The sequence below is a fragment of the Coregonus clupeaformis genome, unplaced genomic scaffold (genome assembly GCF_020615455.1).
Source record: "Coregonus clupeaformis isolate EN_2021a unplaced genomic scaffold, ASM2061545v1 scaf0057, whole genome shotgun sequence".
NCBI lineage: Eukaryota > Metazoa > Chordata > Actinopteri > Salmoniformes > Salmonidae > Coregonus > Coregonus clupeaformis.
Genome location: NW_025533512.1, coordinates 382,942 through 401,569, shown reverse-complemented (window position 1 = coordinate 401,569; position 18,628 = coordinate 382,942). Strand labels below are relative to the sequence as shown.

Genomic DNA, 18,628 nt, shown 5'->3' with positions numbered 1-18,628 from the left:
TTCTTGTAGTTGGCACACATCTCAGGAGGGATTTTGTCCCACTCCTCTTTGCAGATCTTCTCCAAGTCATTAAGGTTTCGAGGCTGACGTTTGGCAACTCGAACCTTCAGCTCCCTCCACAGATTTTCTATGGGATTAAGGTCTGGAGACTGGCTAGGCCACTCCAAGACCTTAATGTGCTTCTTCTTGAGCCACTCCTTTGTTGCCTTGGCCGTGTGTTTTGGGTCATTGTCATGCTGAAATACCCATCCACGACCCATTTTCAATGCCCTGGCTGAGGGAAGGAGGTTCTCACCCAATATTTGACGGTACATGGCCCCGTCCATCGTCCCTTTGATGCGGTGAAGTTGTCCTGTCCCCTTAGCAGAAAAACACCTCCAAAGCATAATGTTTCCACCTCCATGTTTGACGGTGTGGATGGTGTTCTTGGGGTCATAGGCAGCATTCCTCCTCCTCCAAACACGGCGAGTTGAGTTGATGCCAAAGAGCACCATTTTGGTCTCATCTGACCACAACACTTTCACCCAGTTCTCCTCTGAATTATTCAGATGTTCATTGGCAAACTTCAGACGGGCATGTATATGTGCTTTCTTGAGCAGGGGGACCTTGCAGGCGCTGCAGGATTTCAGTCCTTCACGGCGTAGTGTGTTACCAATTGTTTTCTTGGTGACTATGGTCCCAGCTGCCTTGAGATCATTGACAAGATCCTCCTGTGTAGTTCTGGGCTGATTCCTCACCGTTCTCATGATCATTGCAACTCCACGAGGTGAGATCTTGCATGGTGCCCCAGGCCGAGGGAGATTGACAGTTCTTTTGTGTTTCTTCCATTTGCGAATAATCGCACCAACTGTTGTCACCTTCTCACTAAGCTGCTTGGCGATGGTCTTGTAGCCCATTCCAGCCTTGTGTAGGTCTACAATCTTGTCCCTGACATCCTTGGAGAGCTCTTTGGTCTTGGCCATGGTGGAGAGCTTGGAATCTCATTGATTGATTACTTCTGTGGACAGGTGTCTTTTATACAGGTAACAAGCTGAGATTAGGAGCACTCCCTTTAAGAGTGTGCTCCTAATCTCAGCTTGTTACCTGTATAAAAGACACCTGGGAGCCAGAAATCTTTCTGATTGAGAGGGGGTCAAATACTTATTTCCCTCATTAAAATGCAAATCAATTTATAACATTTTTGACATGCGTTTTTCTGGATTTTTTTGTTGTTATTCTGTCTCTCACTGTTCAAATAAACCTTCCATTAAAATTATAGACTGATCATTTCTTTGTCAGTGGGCAAACGTACAAAATCAGCAGGGGATCAAATACTTTTTTCCCTCACTGTATTTAAAAAAATTTTTGCATCAGTTGGCAGCTAATGGATATTGAGTCCTCCTCTTAGCACCATTCTGTCCTGTCATGCTTTCACCTGAACTCACTATATTGAGATGATACTTGTGTACTGTGAATGGAGAAATGATCCCATATAGACATCTAAATCTATCATCAACTTGACCATATTAGTAGTGATGTCATAAAGGAGGGTTGACCATAGAATTATAAATAATTATATTCTATTGATTCTATGGGGCAGGACTTGTTGGCAGCCTTCTGTGACATCATAATCCACTGTATGGCACTACCATGACAACATACTGTAATTCCAACAGTCCAATCAAACATTCTGAACCTCATAACTCATCTTTCTTTCTAGAGAGTGGTTGATTTTGATATTTTCTCTGAGTTTACTCCTTGTACAGTATTTACAATGGCTTTGAAGTGTAGTACTGTTGTTTTGTTGGTGTCTCTTTACATGGTGGCGTTACACGCTGGACTCCCTGACTGGCTTCCAGATGGCGAGGTGCTTCGGGACACCCTGTTACCCCCCATGATCCCTAAGGAGTGGTCTGCCACCCCTCGACTCCAGACCGACACTTACACCGTTCTAAATATCCTGTACAAACGACACTTTACAACTGAAGAGAACATGACCCCCACCAAGACCGGACAGACTTTGACCCAGACAACCCAAGATGATGCTACACCTAGCTTTGAATTCCTGCGGACCCGTGTGGCTGACCTCGAGACTTTGGAGAATGCTGGAGTGAGTGAGATTGTATGGAGGAGGCTGGTTCGATTGATTAATGAGACTGAAGACCAAAAGCTGGAGACAGCAGGTTCTGTGATGTTGGGTCTCTCCTGTGTCTTGGGAGGACTGGGCCTGCTACTGAAGATCAGTTTGAAAGGCTTCCTACAGGTACAGTGATGTGAAGGGACAATGGGGCTAGGAGGGGGTCTGAGAAAGGCTTTGGGAAAACAACACAATGTTATATTTGCATTTGACCTGAATGAAAATATGATTCTGTTTTCCTACTGAGACTAACGGCCTAAACTCATCAAAGGCGAGTGTGCGAGGCGTGTGTGATTTATTTTAGAATGCATTGTTTTGAATTATAATGACCCAACCGAAGCCGGGCGGGTGGGTTGTCCGCTTTGATGCCTCGCTTAATTAGAACTCTATTTTTGCCTTTTATTGCTGCCGCTGTAGTCACACAAAACAAGAATTAACTTTTTTTCAAACTCATTTGAATTGGAAGAGGTAGCTAAGGGTTGAGGCTTTACCATCCACTTATGGAAACACAACATCACTATCAACAAAGATGATTGGAGATATGGACTATCCTGCTAGCATATAGTCACTGCTCTGCCTGTCTTATCCACCCGCCTTGCTCTGCTTGCTCCGCCCGCCTGCTTCTGGTGAGTTTTTCACTTAAGAGCCATGTTTATTTTTTTCCTCAGGCCATGGTTGCTTTGGAGCTTGATGTTGACCAGGACAAGATGAAGGGAGCTGGTCAGACAGACTCCTGTACTGATGCTGCAACTACTCAAGTGTTGACCTCTAAGAACAGTGGCTCTAGCAAGAAGACAGGTCGACTCTCCAAGACGGGACACCACTGAATACCCTGCTGCAAATATGGGCCATTATTCTTTTTGCACTTGAAAGATTTTGATAAAGATTTTGCTTATTACTATACTTGCTGTTTCCATTTCATTATTTCGTTCAATGGGTATTTTTTGTAGAAGTTTCAATCGTTTTCAATCAACTGGGCACAAAAACAAGACAGGAGGTTGCTTTACCTGGAGCGTTAAGGAGAGTGGACCCACATATTAAAAACAGTTGGTAGGTAACAAAAACTGACACTGTGTATCCACCCAAAAGGACATTTACTTTTAAAGTGCAACGTTTCAGTCACATAGACCTTGGTCAGGCATCATTTTAAGTGATATTGAAAATGAGGATGCAGCAGCCTGGCGTTGTGGTTATCTGTCATCATGCCCTGAGTTCCTAGTGAAGCACTCGACTAGACCACAACTCAGTCTCTCTCTCCCTCTTCCTTTTCTCTCGCTCTCCTCCTTCTCTTTCGCTCCTTCTCTCTGAGGACAGAGCATGATGTATTGGTCCTGATGGAACAGAGGAGAGGACTGAACTGAACCAGAATTGACCTGGCGACAACCAAGACTAAACACTTTAGGAATGTGTCTGACGATGAGAATGCCAAAGATAATGTTTTAGCTACTCCCTGTGTGTGTGTTTTTGTGCGCGTGTGCATGTGTGTGCGTGTGCATGCGGGCTCGTGTGTTCTTTCATAAGTGCAAGTGAAGGTTATATAAGTCTACACATTTGGAGCTTGCGTGCATGTGGAGGCTGTGCGTTTGTGCAAGAGAGTGTGAGTTACGTGTATTTAGTGGCTTAGTAATTGTGACAGGGTCAAGACCAAGCCACGTCATGTTCCCCTGATTATATCGCAATTGTGTTCTTGATTCTGAAACAAAAGTGCCCAACAATGATTTGATAAGAATAATACCTTTTGTTTAATGAGACTTGCTGTAACTCCTGTGTTCATTCAATTAGTAAACAGGTCTTCTATTCAGCCCGGGGCACCCCATCCCTAATTTTCCCAAATCAGACACACCCCCGCCCCTCACTGCCCCCCCACCCCACTCTGCAGCGTCCCACATCGGGGCCTCGGCAACATTCAGGACACAGAGGCTCCACCCCCCTCCCCCCGGACTGACCCCCCACCCATTTGATTGTGATTGACAGCGTCTTTGTTCCATTGTGCTGTCGCCTCTGATGAAGACACACACACACACACACACACACAGGCCTATGTAGCTCCCCTCACTGCGCAGTGCACAGAAAGACATGGCTACTACCGCTGTTGCAATACGTAGTGTACTGCTGATTAGCTCTACACAGCCAGGACCCTCTGGGTATCACGTCTACAGACAGGGACTACAGGCAGACCAGCGCTCCCTCTCTGTAGGTCTCTCTGTCGCTCTCTCCCTTTCTCTCCCTTTTTCTCCCTCTCTTGGTTTCTGTGTCTCTCTCTCAGTCTCTCTCTCTCTCGCTCTCTCTCTCAGTGGATTGGGGGTCCAGGGCTGAGGGTCCGAGGCTGAGGGTGTGAGGGAGACAGCTGGTGAGGGAGGCTCTGGGGTGCAGTGGGGACGTTTCTGAGGAGGAGGCCGTCATTAACAGAGCTCACCCCTCCTCAGGGATGGGAACCAGGTCATATTCTCTCACACGGCACAAAGCAGGGTGTGTGTGTGAGGGGCGGGGGGCGAGGCGAGAGGGCTGGATGGGGAACAGGCCATGACCTCTTTATATCCATCAACAGATCACTGGCTTGGTCCGCACACACACACACTGCACACAAGCAGATGCACGTGCACACACACACAAGCAGATGCAAAAGCACGCAGGCGCACACACACACTGGATACTTAACGGCATCCCTAGCCGCGTCCTCAGTGCATGCGCAGACCAGCTGGCTGGAGTGTTTACGGACATATTCAATCTCTCCCTATCCCAGTCTGCTGTCCCCACTTGCTTCAAGATGTCCACCATTGTTCCTGTACCCAAGAAAGCAAAGGTAACTGAACTAAATTACTATTGCCCCGTAGCACTCACTTCTGTCATCATGAAGTGCTTTGAGAGGCTTGTTAAGGATCACATCACCTCTACCTTACCTGACACCCTAAACCCACTTAAATTTGCTTACCGCCCCAATAGATCCACAGACGATGCAATCGCCATCGCACTGCATACTGCCCTATCCCATCTTGACAAGAGGAATACCTATGTAAGAATGCTGTTCATTGACTATAGCTCAGCCTTCAACACCATAGTACCCTCCAAGCTCATCATTAAGCTTGGGGCCCTGGGTCTGAACCCCGCCCTGTGCAACTGGGTCCTGGAATTCCTGACGGGCTGCCTCCAGGTGGTGAAGGTAGGAAACAACACCTCCACTTCTCTGATCCTCAACACGGGGGCCCCACAAGGGTGCGTGCTCAGCCCCCTCCTGTACTCCCTGTTCACCCATGATTGCGTGGCCACGCACGCCTCCAACTCAATCAAGTTTGCAGACGACACAACAGTAGTAGGCCAACAATGACGAGACAGCCTACAGGGAGGAGGTGAGGGCCCTGGCGGAGTGGTGCCAGGAAAATAACCTCTCCCTAAATGTCAACAAAATGAAGGAGCTGATCGTGGACTTCAGGAAACAGCAGAGGGAGTACGCCCCTATCCACATCGACGGTACCGCAGTGGAGAAGGTGGAAAGCTTCAAGTTCCTCGGCGTACACATTACTGACAATCTGAAATGGTCCACCCACACAGACAGTGTGGTGAAGAAGGTGCAACAGCGCCTCTTCAACCTCAGGAGGCTGAAGAAATTTGTCTTGGCCCCTAAGACCCTCACAAAGTTTTACAGATGCACAATTGAAAAAAATAAGCAAACACGTTTGGTGTTTGCCAAAAGGCATGTGGGAGACTCCCCAAACATATGGAAGAAGGTACTCTGGTCAGAGGAGACTAAAATTGAGCTTTTTGGCCATCAAGGAAAACGCTATGTCTGGCGCGAACCCAACACCTCTCATCACCCCGAGAACACCATCCCCACAGTGAAGCATGTTGGTGGCAGCATCATGCTGTGGGGATGTTTTTCATCGGCAGGGACTGGGAAACTGGTCAGAATTGAAGGAATGATGGATGGCGCTAAATACAGGGAAATTCTTGAGGGAAACCTGTTTCAGTCTTCCAGAGATTTGAGACTGGGAGGGAGGTACACCTTCCAGCAGGACAATGACCGTAAGCATACTGCTAAAGCAACACTCGAGTGGTTTAAGGTGAAACATTTAAATGTCTTGGAATGGCCTAGTCAAAACCCAGACCTCAATCCAATTGAGAATCTGTGGTATGACTTAAAGATTGCTGTACACCAGCGGAACCAATCCAACTTGAAGGAGCTGAAGCAGTTTTGCCTTGAAGAATGGGCAAAAATCCCAGTGGCTAGATGTGCCAAGCTTATAGAGACATACCCTAAGAGACCTGCAGCAGTAATTCCTGCAAAAGGTGGCTCAAGTTTTCTGTTTTTTTGTCTTATTTCTTGTTTGTTTCACAAAAAAAATTATTTTGCATCTTCAAAGTGGTAGGCATGTTGTGTAAATCAAATGTTACAAACTCCCAAAAAATCAATTTTAATTCCAGGTTGTAAGGCAACAAAATAGGAAAAATGCCAAGGGGGTTGAATACTTTCGCAAGCCACTGTATGGAATCACTGGCCACTTTAATAATGTTTACATACTGGCTTTACTCATCTCATATGTATATACTGTATTCTATTCTACTGTATTTTAGATTTGTGTATATTGTTGTGAATTGTTAGATACTACTGCACTGTTGGAGCTAGGAACACAAGCATTTCGCTACACTCGCAATAACATCTGCTAAATACACTGCTCAAAAAAAACTAAGGGAACACTTAAACAACACAATGTAACTCCAAGTTAATCACACTTCTGTGAAATCAAACTGTCCACTTAGGAAGCAACACTGATTGACAATACATTTCACATGCTGTTGTGCAAATGGAATAGACAACAGGTGGAAATTATAGGCAATTAGCAAGACACCCCCAATAAAGGACTGGTTTTGCAGGTGGTGACCACAGACCACTTCTCAGTTCCTATGCTTCCTGGCTGATGTTTTGGTCACTTTTGAATGCTGGCAGTGCTTTCACTCTAGTGGTAGCATGAGACAGAATCTACAACCCACACAAGTGGCTCAGGTAGTGCCGCTCATCCAGGATGGCACATCAATGCGAGCTGTGGCAAGAAGGTTTGCTGTGTCTGTCAGCGTAGTGTCCAGAGCATGGAGGCGCTACCAGGAGATAGGCCAGTACATCAGGAGACGTGGAGGAGGCCGTAGGAGGGCAACAACCCAGCAGCAGGACTGCTACCTCCGCCTTTGTGCAAGGAGGAGCAGGAGGAGCACTGCCAGAGCCCTGCAAAATGACCTCCAGCAGGCCACAAATGTGCATGTGTCTGCTCAAACGGTCAGAAACAGACTCCATGAGGGTGGTATGAGTTCCGACGTCCACAGGTGGGGGTTGTGCTTACAGCCCAACACCGTGCAGGACGTTTGGCATTTGCCAGAGAACACCAAGATTGGCAAATTCGCCACTGGCGCCCTGTGCTCTTCACAGATGAAAGCAGGTTCACACTGAGCACATGTGACAGACGTGACAGAGTCTGGAGACGCTGTGGAGAACGTTCTGCTGCCTGCAACATCCTCCAGCATGACCGGTTTGGCGGTGGGTCAGTCATGGTGTGGGGTGGCATTTCTTTGGGGGGCCGCACAGCCCTCCATGTGCTCGCCAGAGGTAGCCTGACTGCCATTAGGTACCGAGATGAGATCCTCAGACCCCTTGAGACCATATGCTGGTGCGGTTGGCCCTGGGTTCCTCCTAATGTAAGACAATGCTAGACCTCATGTGGCTGGAGTGTGTCAGCAGTTCCTGCAAGAGGAAGGCATTGATGCTATGGACTGGCCCGCCCGTTCCCCAGACCTGAATCCAATTGAGCATATCTGGGACATCATGTCTCGCTCCATCCACCAACGCCACGTTGCACCACAGACTGTCCAGGAGTTGGCGGATGCTTTAGTCCAGGTCTGGGAGGAGATCCCTCAGGAGACCATCCGCCACCTCATCAGGAGCATGCCCAGGCGTTGTAGGGAGGTCATACAGGCACGTGGAGGCCACACACACTACTGAGCCTCATTTTGACTTGTTTTAAGGACATTACATCAAAGTTGGATCAGCCTGTAGTGTGGTTTTCCACTTTAATTTTGAGGGTGACTCCAAATCCAGACCTCCATGGGTTGATAAATTTGATTTCCATTGATAATTTTTGTGTGATTTTGTTGTCAGCACATTCAACTATGTAAAGAAAAAAGTATTTAATAAGATTATTTCATTCATTCAGATCTAGGATGTGTTATTTTAGTGTTCCCTTTATTTTTTTGAGCAGTGTATGTTATTTTTTAATAGTAGGACTCATGCATCAATAGGCCTATTGGCTATGAGTGTAAGGAGACAGATCTCTGATTAGTTTACATTTCCATGGTCATTTGCAAACAAACATTCTCTCACACATTCACTGGTTCCCCAGCCAAACCAAACATAGAACAACTTTCAACACCAGTGATTGGAAACATTCCCTCAGACCCTAGAAAAACAATATCCAGTCCCAACCCACAGAGATCAGTAACTTAAAATAACAATAACCTTAATCAAGACTTACAACCCCACCAAAAACTAGCCAATATCATATGGCTACAATGATCTCCATCCCTAGACACCAGTCAAGTTGTCTCTTTGTAATACTGACAACAGGTCTCCTGCTCACTGAGCTGTGTGTGCTGTAGCGTCTGTAGTGGCACTTAACTTAGTGGTAAAGAGTGTTGTGCCAGTAACCGAAAGGTCGCTGGTTCTAATCCACGAGCTGACTAGGTGAAAAATCTGTCGATGTGCCCTTGAGCAAGGCACTTAACCCTATTTGCTCCTGTAAGTCGCTCTGGATAAGAGCGTCTGCTAAATGACTAAAATGTAAATGTAGTGGAATCCCACCCCAGCTGATGGTACAGCTAGAGAGAACACAGTGATCTACTGCCCCCCACTGGTTCACAAAGAGTCCTGCAGGCACAATGGAAACAATGCTCTTGTGAAACCCCACCAGACATTGAGCTAAATGCCTTATCATTACAATGCCATTATTTCAACACTTTCAGAGTGAATCAAGAAGTTTATTTCTAAATCAATTAATTACTTAAAAAATAAGATATCAACAATCTATCCATTCACAAACTTTTAAAAACCACACATTCAGCTTGGCCTGAGTCTTAAGTTCATTGGGTGCTATGTTACGCTTTCACTGTGATTGTAAAGCTGTTGTTTTTTGTTATTCTTTGTAACTGGTTAAGTTTTGTGTGCTTTGTTTTTCCGTCCACAGACAGACAGATAGACGGATGAACTGACAGAAAGATGGACGGATGGATGGACAGACAGTGTCATTGCCCCGCAGCATCTCAAAAGACTGGGACTGAGGAGATGCATGGCTGTGTTTGTGGGTAAGTTGTTTGTGTGTAACCATGTGTTTTTCCTGATCACATGATCTGACCAGAAAAAACTCCTAGCCCCATGTATGAGGTCACACTGTACTGTCTGTGTTTGTGCAATTGTGTGGGTTGCTTGGCCAAAGCTTATCCTGGTTCTCCCATGGCCTCTCTCTCTGAGAACTACCTGGCCCCTTCTTCCCCCAGGTGGTCCAGTCTAGTCTACCTGGTTAGCCATTACTCCTGGGAGATGGGAGGTTTGGGTGTCAGTAATGCAGCTACGCCACTGTATATTTCTCACAGGCTGCGTCCAAAATGGTACCCTATCCCTATATAATGCACTACTTCTCACCCTGGTAGTGCACAATATAGGGAATTGGGTGCCATTTCAGACCCAGACACAGTCTCTCCTCTCTCAGTTCGGTGAGATGGTGCGTCTGCGCAGGCAGCTGCAGGTCAGGCACTTAAGGATGCTCATGGTGATGTGCATGATGGGGCCAAAGTTGAACAGCAGGTTGTAGAAGGTGTTGACCGACAGGCCACCTGTCTCGTCGGCGTACTTCATGGCTATGATGGGCGTGTACAGGCTGTTGGTTAAGTTCCTGAAGCGAGGGTTACTTGACTCGATCACCTTCTTAGTGCACTACATGGGACAGAGAGAGAGGGAGATAGAGACAGGGAGGACATCATTGGGTGTTAATAGTACACCTGAGTTTCTTTCAAATGCTTTCAATGTTTGTTTGTCTGGAGTGCCAGATGGGATAGGATTTGCACTTTCGGGACTATTCCATTGGTTCCATTACACTAGGCAAGCTCAAATTCCCATGAACCAAAGGGTGACACAGGGAGGGGAGAGTGTTCACTAACCTTGGCGATGTCCTCTGGGGTCTGGCCCATGGCCTCAAAGATATCCTTGGAGGAGGGCAGGTAAACATCTTTAAAGTAGCGCACAGTGTCTGCATCAGCTCCTGGGTACTCCATCTTGGCCACGTCCTCCATCATCTTCGTCTCAAACTCCGTGTGCACCGGCCCTGGTTCAATCATAGACAAACTGACCGGAGAGAATAGAATAGATCTTTATTCATCTATTACACAGTAACACCAATTCTTTATTTTTGCTGACACAGTAACCAGGTATTGAGTCACTGGATACCAGAAGTACAAGACAGACTGAGAGAAACTCACTGGATGTTGAACTTCAGCAGTTGGACTGCCATACTCTCACAGAAGCCCTCCATGGCGAACTTGGAGGCAGTGTAGACATCGTTGAACACTACACCTACAGGCAGAGCAGACTCAGGGTCAGGATAAATGGTAGTCAGAGAGCAGGACCAGAATCTACAGCTTTTACAGTTAGCCTGCAGGTCTAGATCTGTATGTGCGTTAGCCAACCCATCTATCATTGTCATGCCAGTCTTACCCTGTAGACCCATAACACTGCTCATGACCACGATGTGTCCCGCCCGCCTCTTCTTCATGTCAGGCATGACCTCTTTAATCATCCTCACCACGCCAAAGAAGTTGGTCTCAAACACCCTCTTCATCTCCTCCATACTGATGCTCTCCACTGGTCCCAACAAGCCCACACCTGCATTGTTGACTGAGGGGAGACACACATATAGAGGCAAGGGTTATAGACCTGTAGTTACTCTACCGATACAATACAGTTACTATACTGTAGCCTTCTATACAGACACCTATAGTTAAGGTTTAGAGCTGAGGCTCTAAAGCTTTAGTCACAACTGATGTTTTGTAGGCCGTCATTGTAAATAAGAATGTGTTCTTAATTGACTTGTCTAGCTATATAAAGGTTACATCAACTTTTAAAAATTGTATGAACACTAGTTTTGTGTCTTGATATACTTTAGGGAAGAATGCATGATTTTTTTCTGTGCGACATGAACTCCATTGGTCAGATAGTGATTGCACTATTCACTGTCACCACTAGGTGTCAGCACATGACTGATATAAATAGAGAGGTGTGATGTAACAGTCTGCTGGGCTGTTTTTGTTGTATTAAGGGTAGAGGGGGTAGTGTCGGGGAGTGGAGGGTCAGGAGTGAACCTATGAATAGAAACATGATTCCGTTTTCCTGGAAGATCAGAGTCCACCAGTTTAAACAGATGTTAGAGTTATAAGGCGCACATATACACATAGGCCTAGACCCTTCAAACTCAACTCTGGACCTCAAAGCCAGTTCCACTGCATTTTTTCATTGTTCCTCTCTAATCAGGGACTGATTTAGACCTGGGACACCAGGTATGTGCAATTAATAATCAGGTAGAAAAGAAAACCAGCAGGCTTTGGACCTTGTAGGGTAAGAGTTGAATCCCCCTGGCCTAGATGAATGCAGGATGAACGCATGCCCTGCCACATTCAAACACACACAAAAAACGCAAGGCTATTTGTCCCAAGGCTAGAGATCAGGTCATTGCCACACAAAAGGCCAGGGCAGGAGGTTTAGCTCGTTAGTTCCAGCCCTGTTAACTCACTGAGGATATCAATATGGCGGTCCTTGACACTGTTGATGCAGTGCTTGACTGACTCATCACTGCACACGTCCAGAGGCAGCAGCATGAGGCTCTTCCCATACACATCACCTGCTGCCTCCACCAGTTTATCCTTCTTCTTCAGGTTACGCATGGTGGCAATGACTGGGAGAGAGACAAAGAGAGAGAGAGGGGAGAGGGGAGGGAGAGAGAGAGAGGCAGAGAGAGAGGATTGAGAGAGAGATTCAGAGAGAGAGAGAGACACTGTTGATGCACTGCTTGACTGACTCATCGCTGCACACATCCAGAGGCAGCAGCATGGGGGTCTTCCAATACGCATCAACTGCTGTGACCTGTTGCCACAAGGGCAACCAGTGAAGAACAAACACCATTGTAAATACAACACATATTACTTTAACTATTTGCACATCCTTACAACACTGTACATAGCCATAATATGACATTTGAAATGTCTATAATCCTTTGAAACTTGTGAGTGTAATGTTTACTGTTCATTTTTGATATTTTATTTCACTTTTGTTTATTATCTATTTCACTTGCTTTGGCAATGTAAACGTACACTACATGGACAAAAGTATGTGGACAATCCTTCAAATTAGTGGATTCGGCTATTTCAGCCACACCCGTTGCTGACAGGTGTATAAAATCGAGCACACCGCCATGCAATCTCCATAGACAAACATTGGCAGTAGAATGGCCCGTACTGAAGAGCTCAGTGAATTTCAAAGTGGCACCGTTATAGGATGATACCTTTCCAACAAGTCAGTTTGTCAAATTTCCGCCCTGCTAGACCTGCCCCGGTCAACTTTAAGTGCTATTATCGTGAAGTGGAAACGTCTAGGAGCAAAAGCAGCTCAGCCATGAAGTGGTAGGCCACACAAGCTCACAGAATGGGACCGCCGAGTGCTGAAGTGCATAGCGCGTAAAAATTTACTGTCCTCGGTTGCACCACTCACTACCGAGTTCCAAACTGCCTCTGGAAGCAACGTCAGCACAAGAACTGTTCGTCAGGAGCTTCATGAAATGGGTTTCCAAGACCAAGCAGCCGCACACAAGCCTAAGATCACCATGCACAATGCCAAGCATCGGCTGGAGGGGTGTAAAGCTCACCGCCATCGGACTCTGGAGCAGTGGAAATGCGTTCTCTGGAGTGATGAATCACGCTGCACCATCTGGTAGTCCGACGGACGAATCTGGGTTTGGCAGATGCCAAGAGAACGCTACCTGCCCGAATGCATAGTGCCAACTGGAAAGTTTGGTGGAGGAGGAATAATGGTCTGGGGTTGTTTTTCATGGTTCGGGCTAGGCCCCTTAGTTCCAGTGAAGGGAAATCTTAACGCTACAGCATACAATTACATTCTAGATGATGCTGTGCTTCCAACTTTGTGGCAACAGTTTGGGGAAGGTCCTGTTTCAGCAGGACAATGCCTCCGTGCACAAAGCAAGGTCCATACAAAAATAGTTTGTTGAGATCGGTGTGGAAGAACTTGACTGGCCTGCACAGAGCCCTGACCTCAACCTCATCGAACACCTTTGGGATGAATTGGAACGCCGACTGCAAGCCAGGCCTAATCGCCCAACATCAGTGCCCGACCTCACTAATGCTCTTGTGGCTGAATGGAAGCAAGTCCCCGCAGCAATGTTCCAACATCTAGTGGAAAGCTTCCCAGAAGAGTGGCTGTTATAGAAGCAAAGGGGGGACCCATGATTTTGGAATTAGATGTTCGACAAGCAGGTGTCCACATACACTACACGGCTAAAAGTATGTTTCCCATGCCATATAAAGCCCTTTGAATTGAATTGAATTGAATTGAGAGACAGAGGCAGAGGGAGAGAGACAGAGGAAGAGAGACGCAGAGAGAGAGCAATATACAGTTGAAGTCGGAAGTTTACATACACCTAAGCGAAATACATTTCAACTCAGTTTTTCACAATTCCTGACATTTAATCCTAGTAAAAATTCCCTGTCTTTGGTCAGTTAGGATCACCACTTTATTTTAAGAATGTGAAATGTCAGAATAATAGTAGAGAGAATGATTTATTTCAGCTTTTATTTCTTTCATCACACTCCCAGTGGGTCAGAAGTTTACATACACTCAATTAGTATTTGGTAACATTGCCTTTAAATTTTTTAACTTGGGTCAAACATTTTGGGTAGCCTTCCACAAGCTTCCCACAATAAGTTGGGTGAATTTTGGCCCATTCCTCCTGACAGAGCTGGTGTAACTGAGTCAGGTTTGTAGGCCTCCTTGCTCGCACACGCTTTTTCAGTCTGCCCACAAATGTTCTATAGGATTGAGGTCAGGGCTTTGTGATGGCCACTCCAATACCTTGACTTTGTTGTCCTTAAGCCATTTTGCCACAACTTTGGAAGTGTGCTTGGGGTCATTGTCCATTTGGAAGACCCATTTGCAACCAATATTTAACTTCCTGACTGATGTCTTGAGATGTTGCTTCAATATATCCACATAATTTTCCTTCCTCATGATGCCATCTATTTTGTGAAGTGCACCAGTCCCTCCTGCAGCAAAGCACCACCACAGCATGATGCTGCCACCCCCGTGCTTCACGGTTGGGATGGTGTTCTTCGGCTTGCAAGCGACCCCCTTTTTCCTCCAAACATAACGATGGTCATTATGGCCAAGCAGTTTTATTTTTGTTTCATCAGACCAGAGGACATTTCTCCAAAAAGTACGATCTTTGTCCCCATGTGCAGTTGCAAACTGTAGTCTGGCTTTTTTATGGCGGTTTTAGAGCAGTGGCTTCTTCCTTGCTGAGCGGCCTTTCAGGTTATGTCGATATAGGACTAGTTTTACTGTGGATATAGATACTTTTGTACCTGTTTCCTCCAGCATCTTCACAAGGTCCTTTGCTGTTGTTCTGGGATTTATTTGCACTTTTCGCACCAAAGTACGTTCATCTCTAGGAGACAGAACGCGTCTCCTTCCTGAGTGGTATGACGGCTGCGTGGTCCCATGGTGTTTATACTTGTGTATTATTGTTTGTACAGATGAACGTGGTACCTTCAGGCGTTTGGAAATTGCTCCCAAGGATGAACCAGACTTGTGGAGGTCTACAATTTATTTTCTGAGATCTTGGTTGATTTCTTTTGATTTTCCCATGATGTTAAGCAAAGAGGCACTACATTTGAAGGTAGGCCTTGAAATACATCCACAGGTCCACCTCCAATTGACTTAAATGATGTCAATTAGCCTATCAGAAGCTTCTAAAGCCATGACATAATTTTCTGGAATTTTCTAAGCTGTTTAAAGGCACAGTCAACTTAGTGTATGTAAACTTCTGACCCACTGGAATTGGGATACAGTGAATTATAAGTGAAATAATCTGTCTGTAAACAATTGTTGGAAAAGATTACTTGTGTCATGCACAAAGTAGATGTCCTAACCGACTTGCCAAAACTATAGTTTGTTAACAAGAAATGTGTGGAGTGGTTGAAAAACAAGTTTTAATGACTCCAACCTAAGTGTATGTAAACTTCCGACTTCAACTGTATCTGAGATATATGAGACTACATGGAACAGACTGATGACTGACCCACTGACACATAGATAAGCAGTTATAGTAGACTTGCACACAGGTATATACGTACACAGACAGACAGACAGACAGACACACAGACAGACACACAGACAGACACACAGACAGATAGAGACACACAACAGCCATGCAGGTCAGTGGGTCTATTCCACATCCATCCGCTTGTGTAACGCACTATTGATTCCCTTTAAACTCTGGACCTGGGAGACATTAACCTACATAGAGTAACACATAGTATCTACCATCTACAGTATGTACAGAAAGGTTATCAACATGTTTGCATCTTGTGACTTGACATTCTCCATTCCAAGTTTACAGTGAGGTCAATAACCTCTGTGTTTATTGATGTGATCTAACAGAGAAATAGAGAGACAGCAGTATTACACAATGGAGATCAATGGTGAAAATCAACAGTTCTAATCAGGCACTGATCTGAAGACCTGCTGTCCTTGATGAATGAAGACATCCTCTTATCTCATCTGGTTCTGTAACCTCTGACCCAAACCCCCACTGACAATCCAGTATCTATGGAGTGAGTGGAAGAGCATGGAATAATGTGTGAATAGAATAAGCACTGCTCATATCCGCTTTACAAGTGAGGGTGTGGAATTGCTAGTAGAGAACTATGACAGATAGTGCCAGCTTCAACTGTATACTGTCTATAGAGGGTACGTGTTGTACACCTATGAGTGACATCTTCATGATGACAGAATTGGGTGTCTGTAAAGCAACAGAGAGATTTATGAGTTTCAACAGAACAACAGTTGCATTGTTCTTTCAGTTGTTGTTGGAATTATTCTTGGGCAACAGCTGAGTAAACATTATTGAATGGAACCACTGTCCTGAACTGGGATTGTTGAGGTTTCTCTGTAGTTGGCAAATGTCACTGCTACCAATTAATACTCAGAATAACAGCGCAATATTTAATCTGGATTTTCCTGATCCTCCAGAGAGAACAGATCAAGTTATTTTCTGCAATGTGGTCACTCTCTTGGATGCAGGTCACAGTTCAACGAGAATGATTCAACCCTGAGTACTGTTGAGGGAGCTGTTAATCGCTTCTGTTGCGCTCCTCTACTTCACGGCAATACATCCCAAGACCCCACTACCCTCAAAGAAATAACAATTCTACGTAACCCTAGACTGACATTAATGATGGGATGTCTGTAGCTGGAAAGTGGAACAATGTCCGCGACGAGCCCCTAGCTCCGCTGAGCCCCGATGAAGACTTAAAACAAGCCTTGCTAGTGAACCCTCGCTTGTACAGGTCTCAAACTTTGTCCCTCTTTCAACACTCGCTCCAGAGAGGGGACTATAGGCGCATTCGACACGGCACTAAACCGGGCCAGCGGTCTACAATTCAGTGCGATAAAGGGGGCTTTGTACGAGAGAAGTCACTTGAAAGAGAACTGGCAGTCTCTTTTATGATCCCCGCCTGGCAAGCGGCATCCTCACAGAGCCATACCCTGAAACTCTGCTTTCAGATGATTATAGGTGAATCAAGGGGGATAGAGAACCAGAGGGCTCACAATAGGATTATTTTTTTTTAAACACTAGCAATATGAGATTTTGTCTAAAAGTAAAACGCGTAGGCTATAATTTTTTGGTGCAAAGGTCAAACCTGCGCGTAAAAGTTGTTTTGGATAGATAGACTACTGATGACCCTATTTGTACACAAAACATATTCCATAAGGATTCAAAGAAAGATCAGAGGGATTTTAGCAGCATGTCGGATCAAGTTTTTGAAGTTAAAGGCAGATAAACAATGTAAAGAAAGCGCATTTACCATGGTAACGCTTCTTTTCATCTTTGGCTAGCAGGACGGCGATTCGTAACCCGATGCCGGAGGAGCAACCGGTGATCAGGACTACTTTTTGTCCACTGCTCGCCATGGCTTGTCCGGTTAGGTCGTGTGTTTTAGTGGTCTTCTGCTCCTGATGGTTGTTGCAGAGCGAACCCGAGCACCGGACTTTAAAAACTAAAGCGGATCATGCAAACACAGAGGCCATTTGAGCGGGTAATTTAGTCACATGTTCTATAAAATCGTTTACTAAAAAAGACGTGGCACCTCGCAAACTCTACTGCCAGCAGAATTTTAAATCTGATAAATGCTGCTTGCCCTGAATTGATTTTTTAAAAATTAGCCTAATTTAATCCCTGTTTTACAGTGTGTGGCAGCCTAACATATGGGTAGGGGTTAAATTGACAAGCATTTTTCATGCAATTTTGAACAACAGCCTCAATAAATATTTATTTCCCAGTAGGGCCTATGTTTAATGTTGCTGTGTTTAGCTGCTTTCACATCTGTCACACATAGGCCTACATATTGCTGCAACCTGGTCTCAGTGCATTTCGTATTATTCTGTAGGCTACGTAAATCTGAGATAACTTATTTAGTCCGATATTACGTTTTGTATGGTATTAATTTTTGGATGTCCATCATCTATTTCGTATGATAGGCTATGTTACGAATTACAATTCGTATGATATGTTACGAATTGCATTACGTACAATATGTTACGGATTTGAAAAAAGTATGTTATTCTACGCATTTTCTAAATGTATGATATGTTACAAATTCAAATTTGTTGTGGCTAACTTTAGCTAGGTGTCTAGCTGGCTAAAGCTAAAGTTATGTAACCATACCAAACTTAACATATCATACTAATTTGACCAAACCCGGATTTACATTTACTATGTTATGTCTAGTCTATGAGACCTGGCTGATTTTATATATAGGCCTTGTCATAAAACCCCGATTTATAGGCCTACTTTTGGCTTAAATAAACAAATATTTTATAGGGGATTATTCTTACTAAAATAAATAAATATTAAGAAAAACAACTTTAGCTGAAACCAGGTGAATGTAGAAATCTATATCAGAATTGTGTGATGCTATTAGACTTTTTAATTTCAATTTGACCATACAATGTTAAAATAAAGAGTACCCTATAGATTAAAGTGTGAAAACAATTGAATGTCAAGCGCAAAGTTCAATATTATGGTGTCTATTTTCGTCGACCATTGAGTCCTACATCACGTCACCATATTCAAATTTCACACTTGTGTGGCTTCAGCTCTCCTTCAGTAATGTTGTATAATCTAGATACGGTAGATA

At 44.9% G+C, this 18,628-nt stretch overlaps 2 protein-coding genes across 2 annotated transcripts; one reads left to right on the top strand and one right to left on the bottom strand.

Annotated features, from left to right (window-relative positions):
- Positions 1 to 1,295: 1,295 nt before the first annotated feature.
- LOC121570425 lies at positions 1,296 to 3,019 on the top strand. Its single transcript, XM_041881885.1, has 2 exons — positions 1,296 to 2,242; positions 2,785 to 3,019. Exons 1-2 carry the CDS (start codon positions 1,754 to 1,756, stop codon positions 2,941 to 2,943), a joined length of 648 nt encoding a protein of 215 aa, XP_041737819.1. The 5' UTR covers positions 1,296 to 1,753; the 3' UTR covers positions 2,944 to 3,019.
- A 6,093-nt stretch (positions 3,020 to 9,112) lies between these two features.
- Positions 9,113 to 17,546, bottom strand: LOC121569062 (retinol dehydrogenase 8-like). Its single transcript, XM_041879681.2, has 6 exons — positions 17,297 to 17,546; positions 11,935 to 12,096; positions 10,863 to 11,042; positions 10,628 to 10,721; positions 10,310 to 10,493; positions 9,113 to 10,085 (listed from the first exon to the last, which is right to left on the bottom strand). The coding sequence occupies exons 1-6, from the start codon at positions 17,400 to 17,402 to the stop codon at positions 9,858 to 9,860; spliced, it is 954 nt and encodes a 317-aa protein (XP_041735615.1). The 5' UTR covers positions 17,403 to 17,546; the 3' UTR covers positions 9,113 to 9,857.
- Positions 17,547 to 18,628: the final 1,082 nt, after the last annotated feature.

Bases quoted from the DNA above. Each gene is read 5' to 3' on its own strand.
- LOC121570425 (XM_041881885.1), top strand. From the start codon at position 1,754: ATGGCTTTGAAGTGTAGTACTGTTGTTTTGTTGGTGTCTCTTTACATG. The intron at 2,243-2,784 runs GTACAGTGATGT...TTTTTTCCTCAG, and splicing joins GTTTGAAAGGCTTCCTACAG to GCCATGGTTGCTTTGGAGCT.
- LOC121569062 (XM_041879681.2), bottom strand. From the start codon at position 17,402: ATGGCGAGCAGTGGACAAAAAGTAGTCCTGATCACCGGTTGCTCCTCC. The intron at 11,043-11,934 runs GTGAGTTAACAG...GTCTCCCCTCAG, and splicing joins CCGCCATATTGATATCCTCA to TCAACAATGCAGGTGTGGGC. The intron at 10,086-10,309 runs GTTAGTGAACAC...TGTCCCATGTAG, and splicing joins CCCCAGAGGACATCGCCAAG to TGCACTAAGAAGGTGATCGA.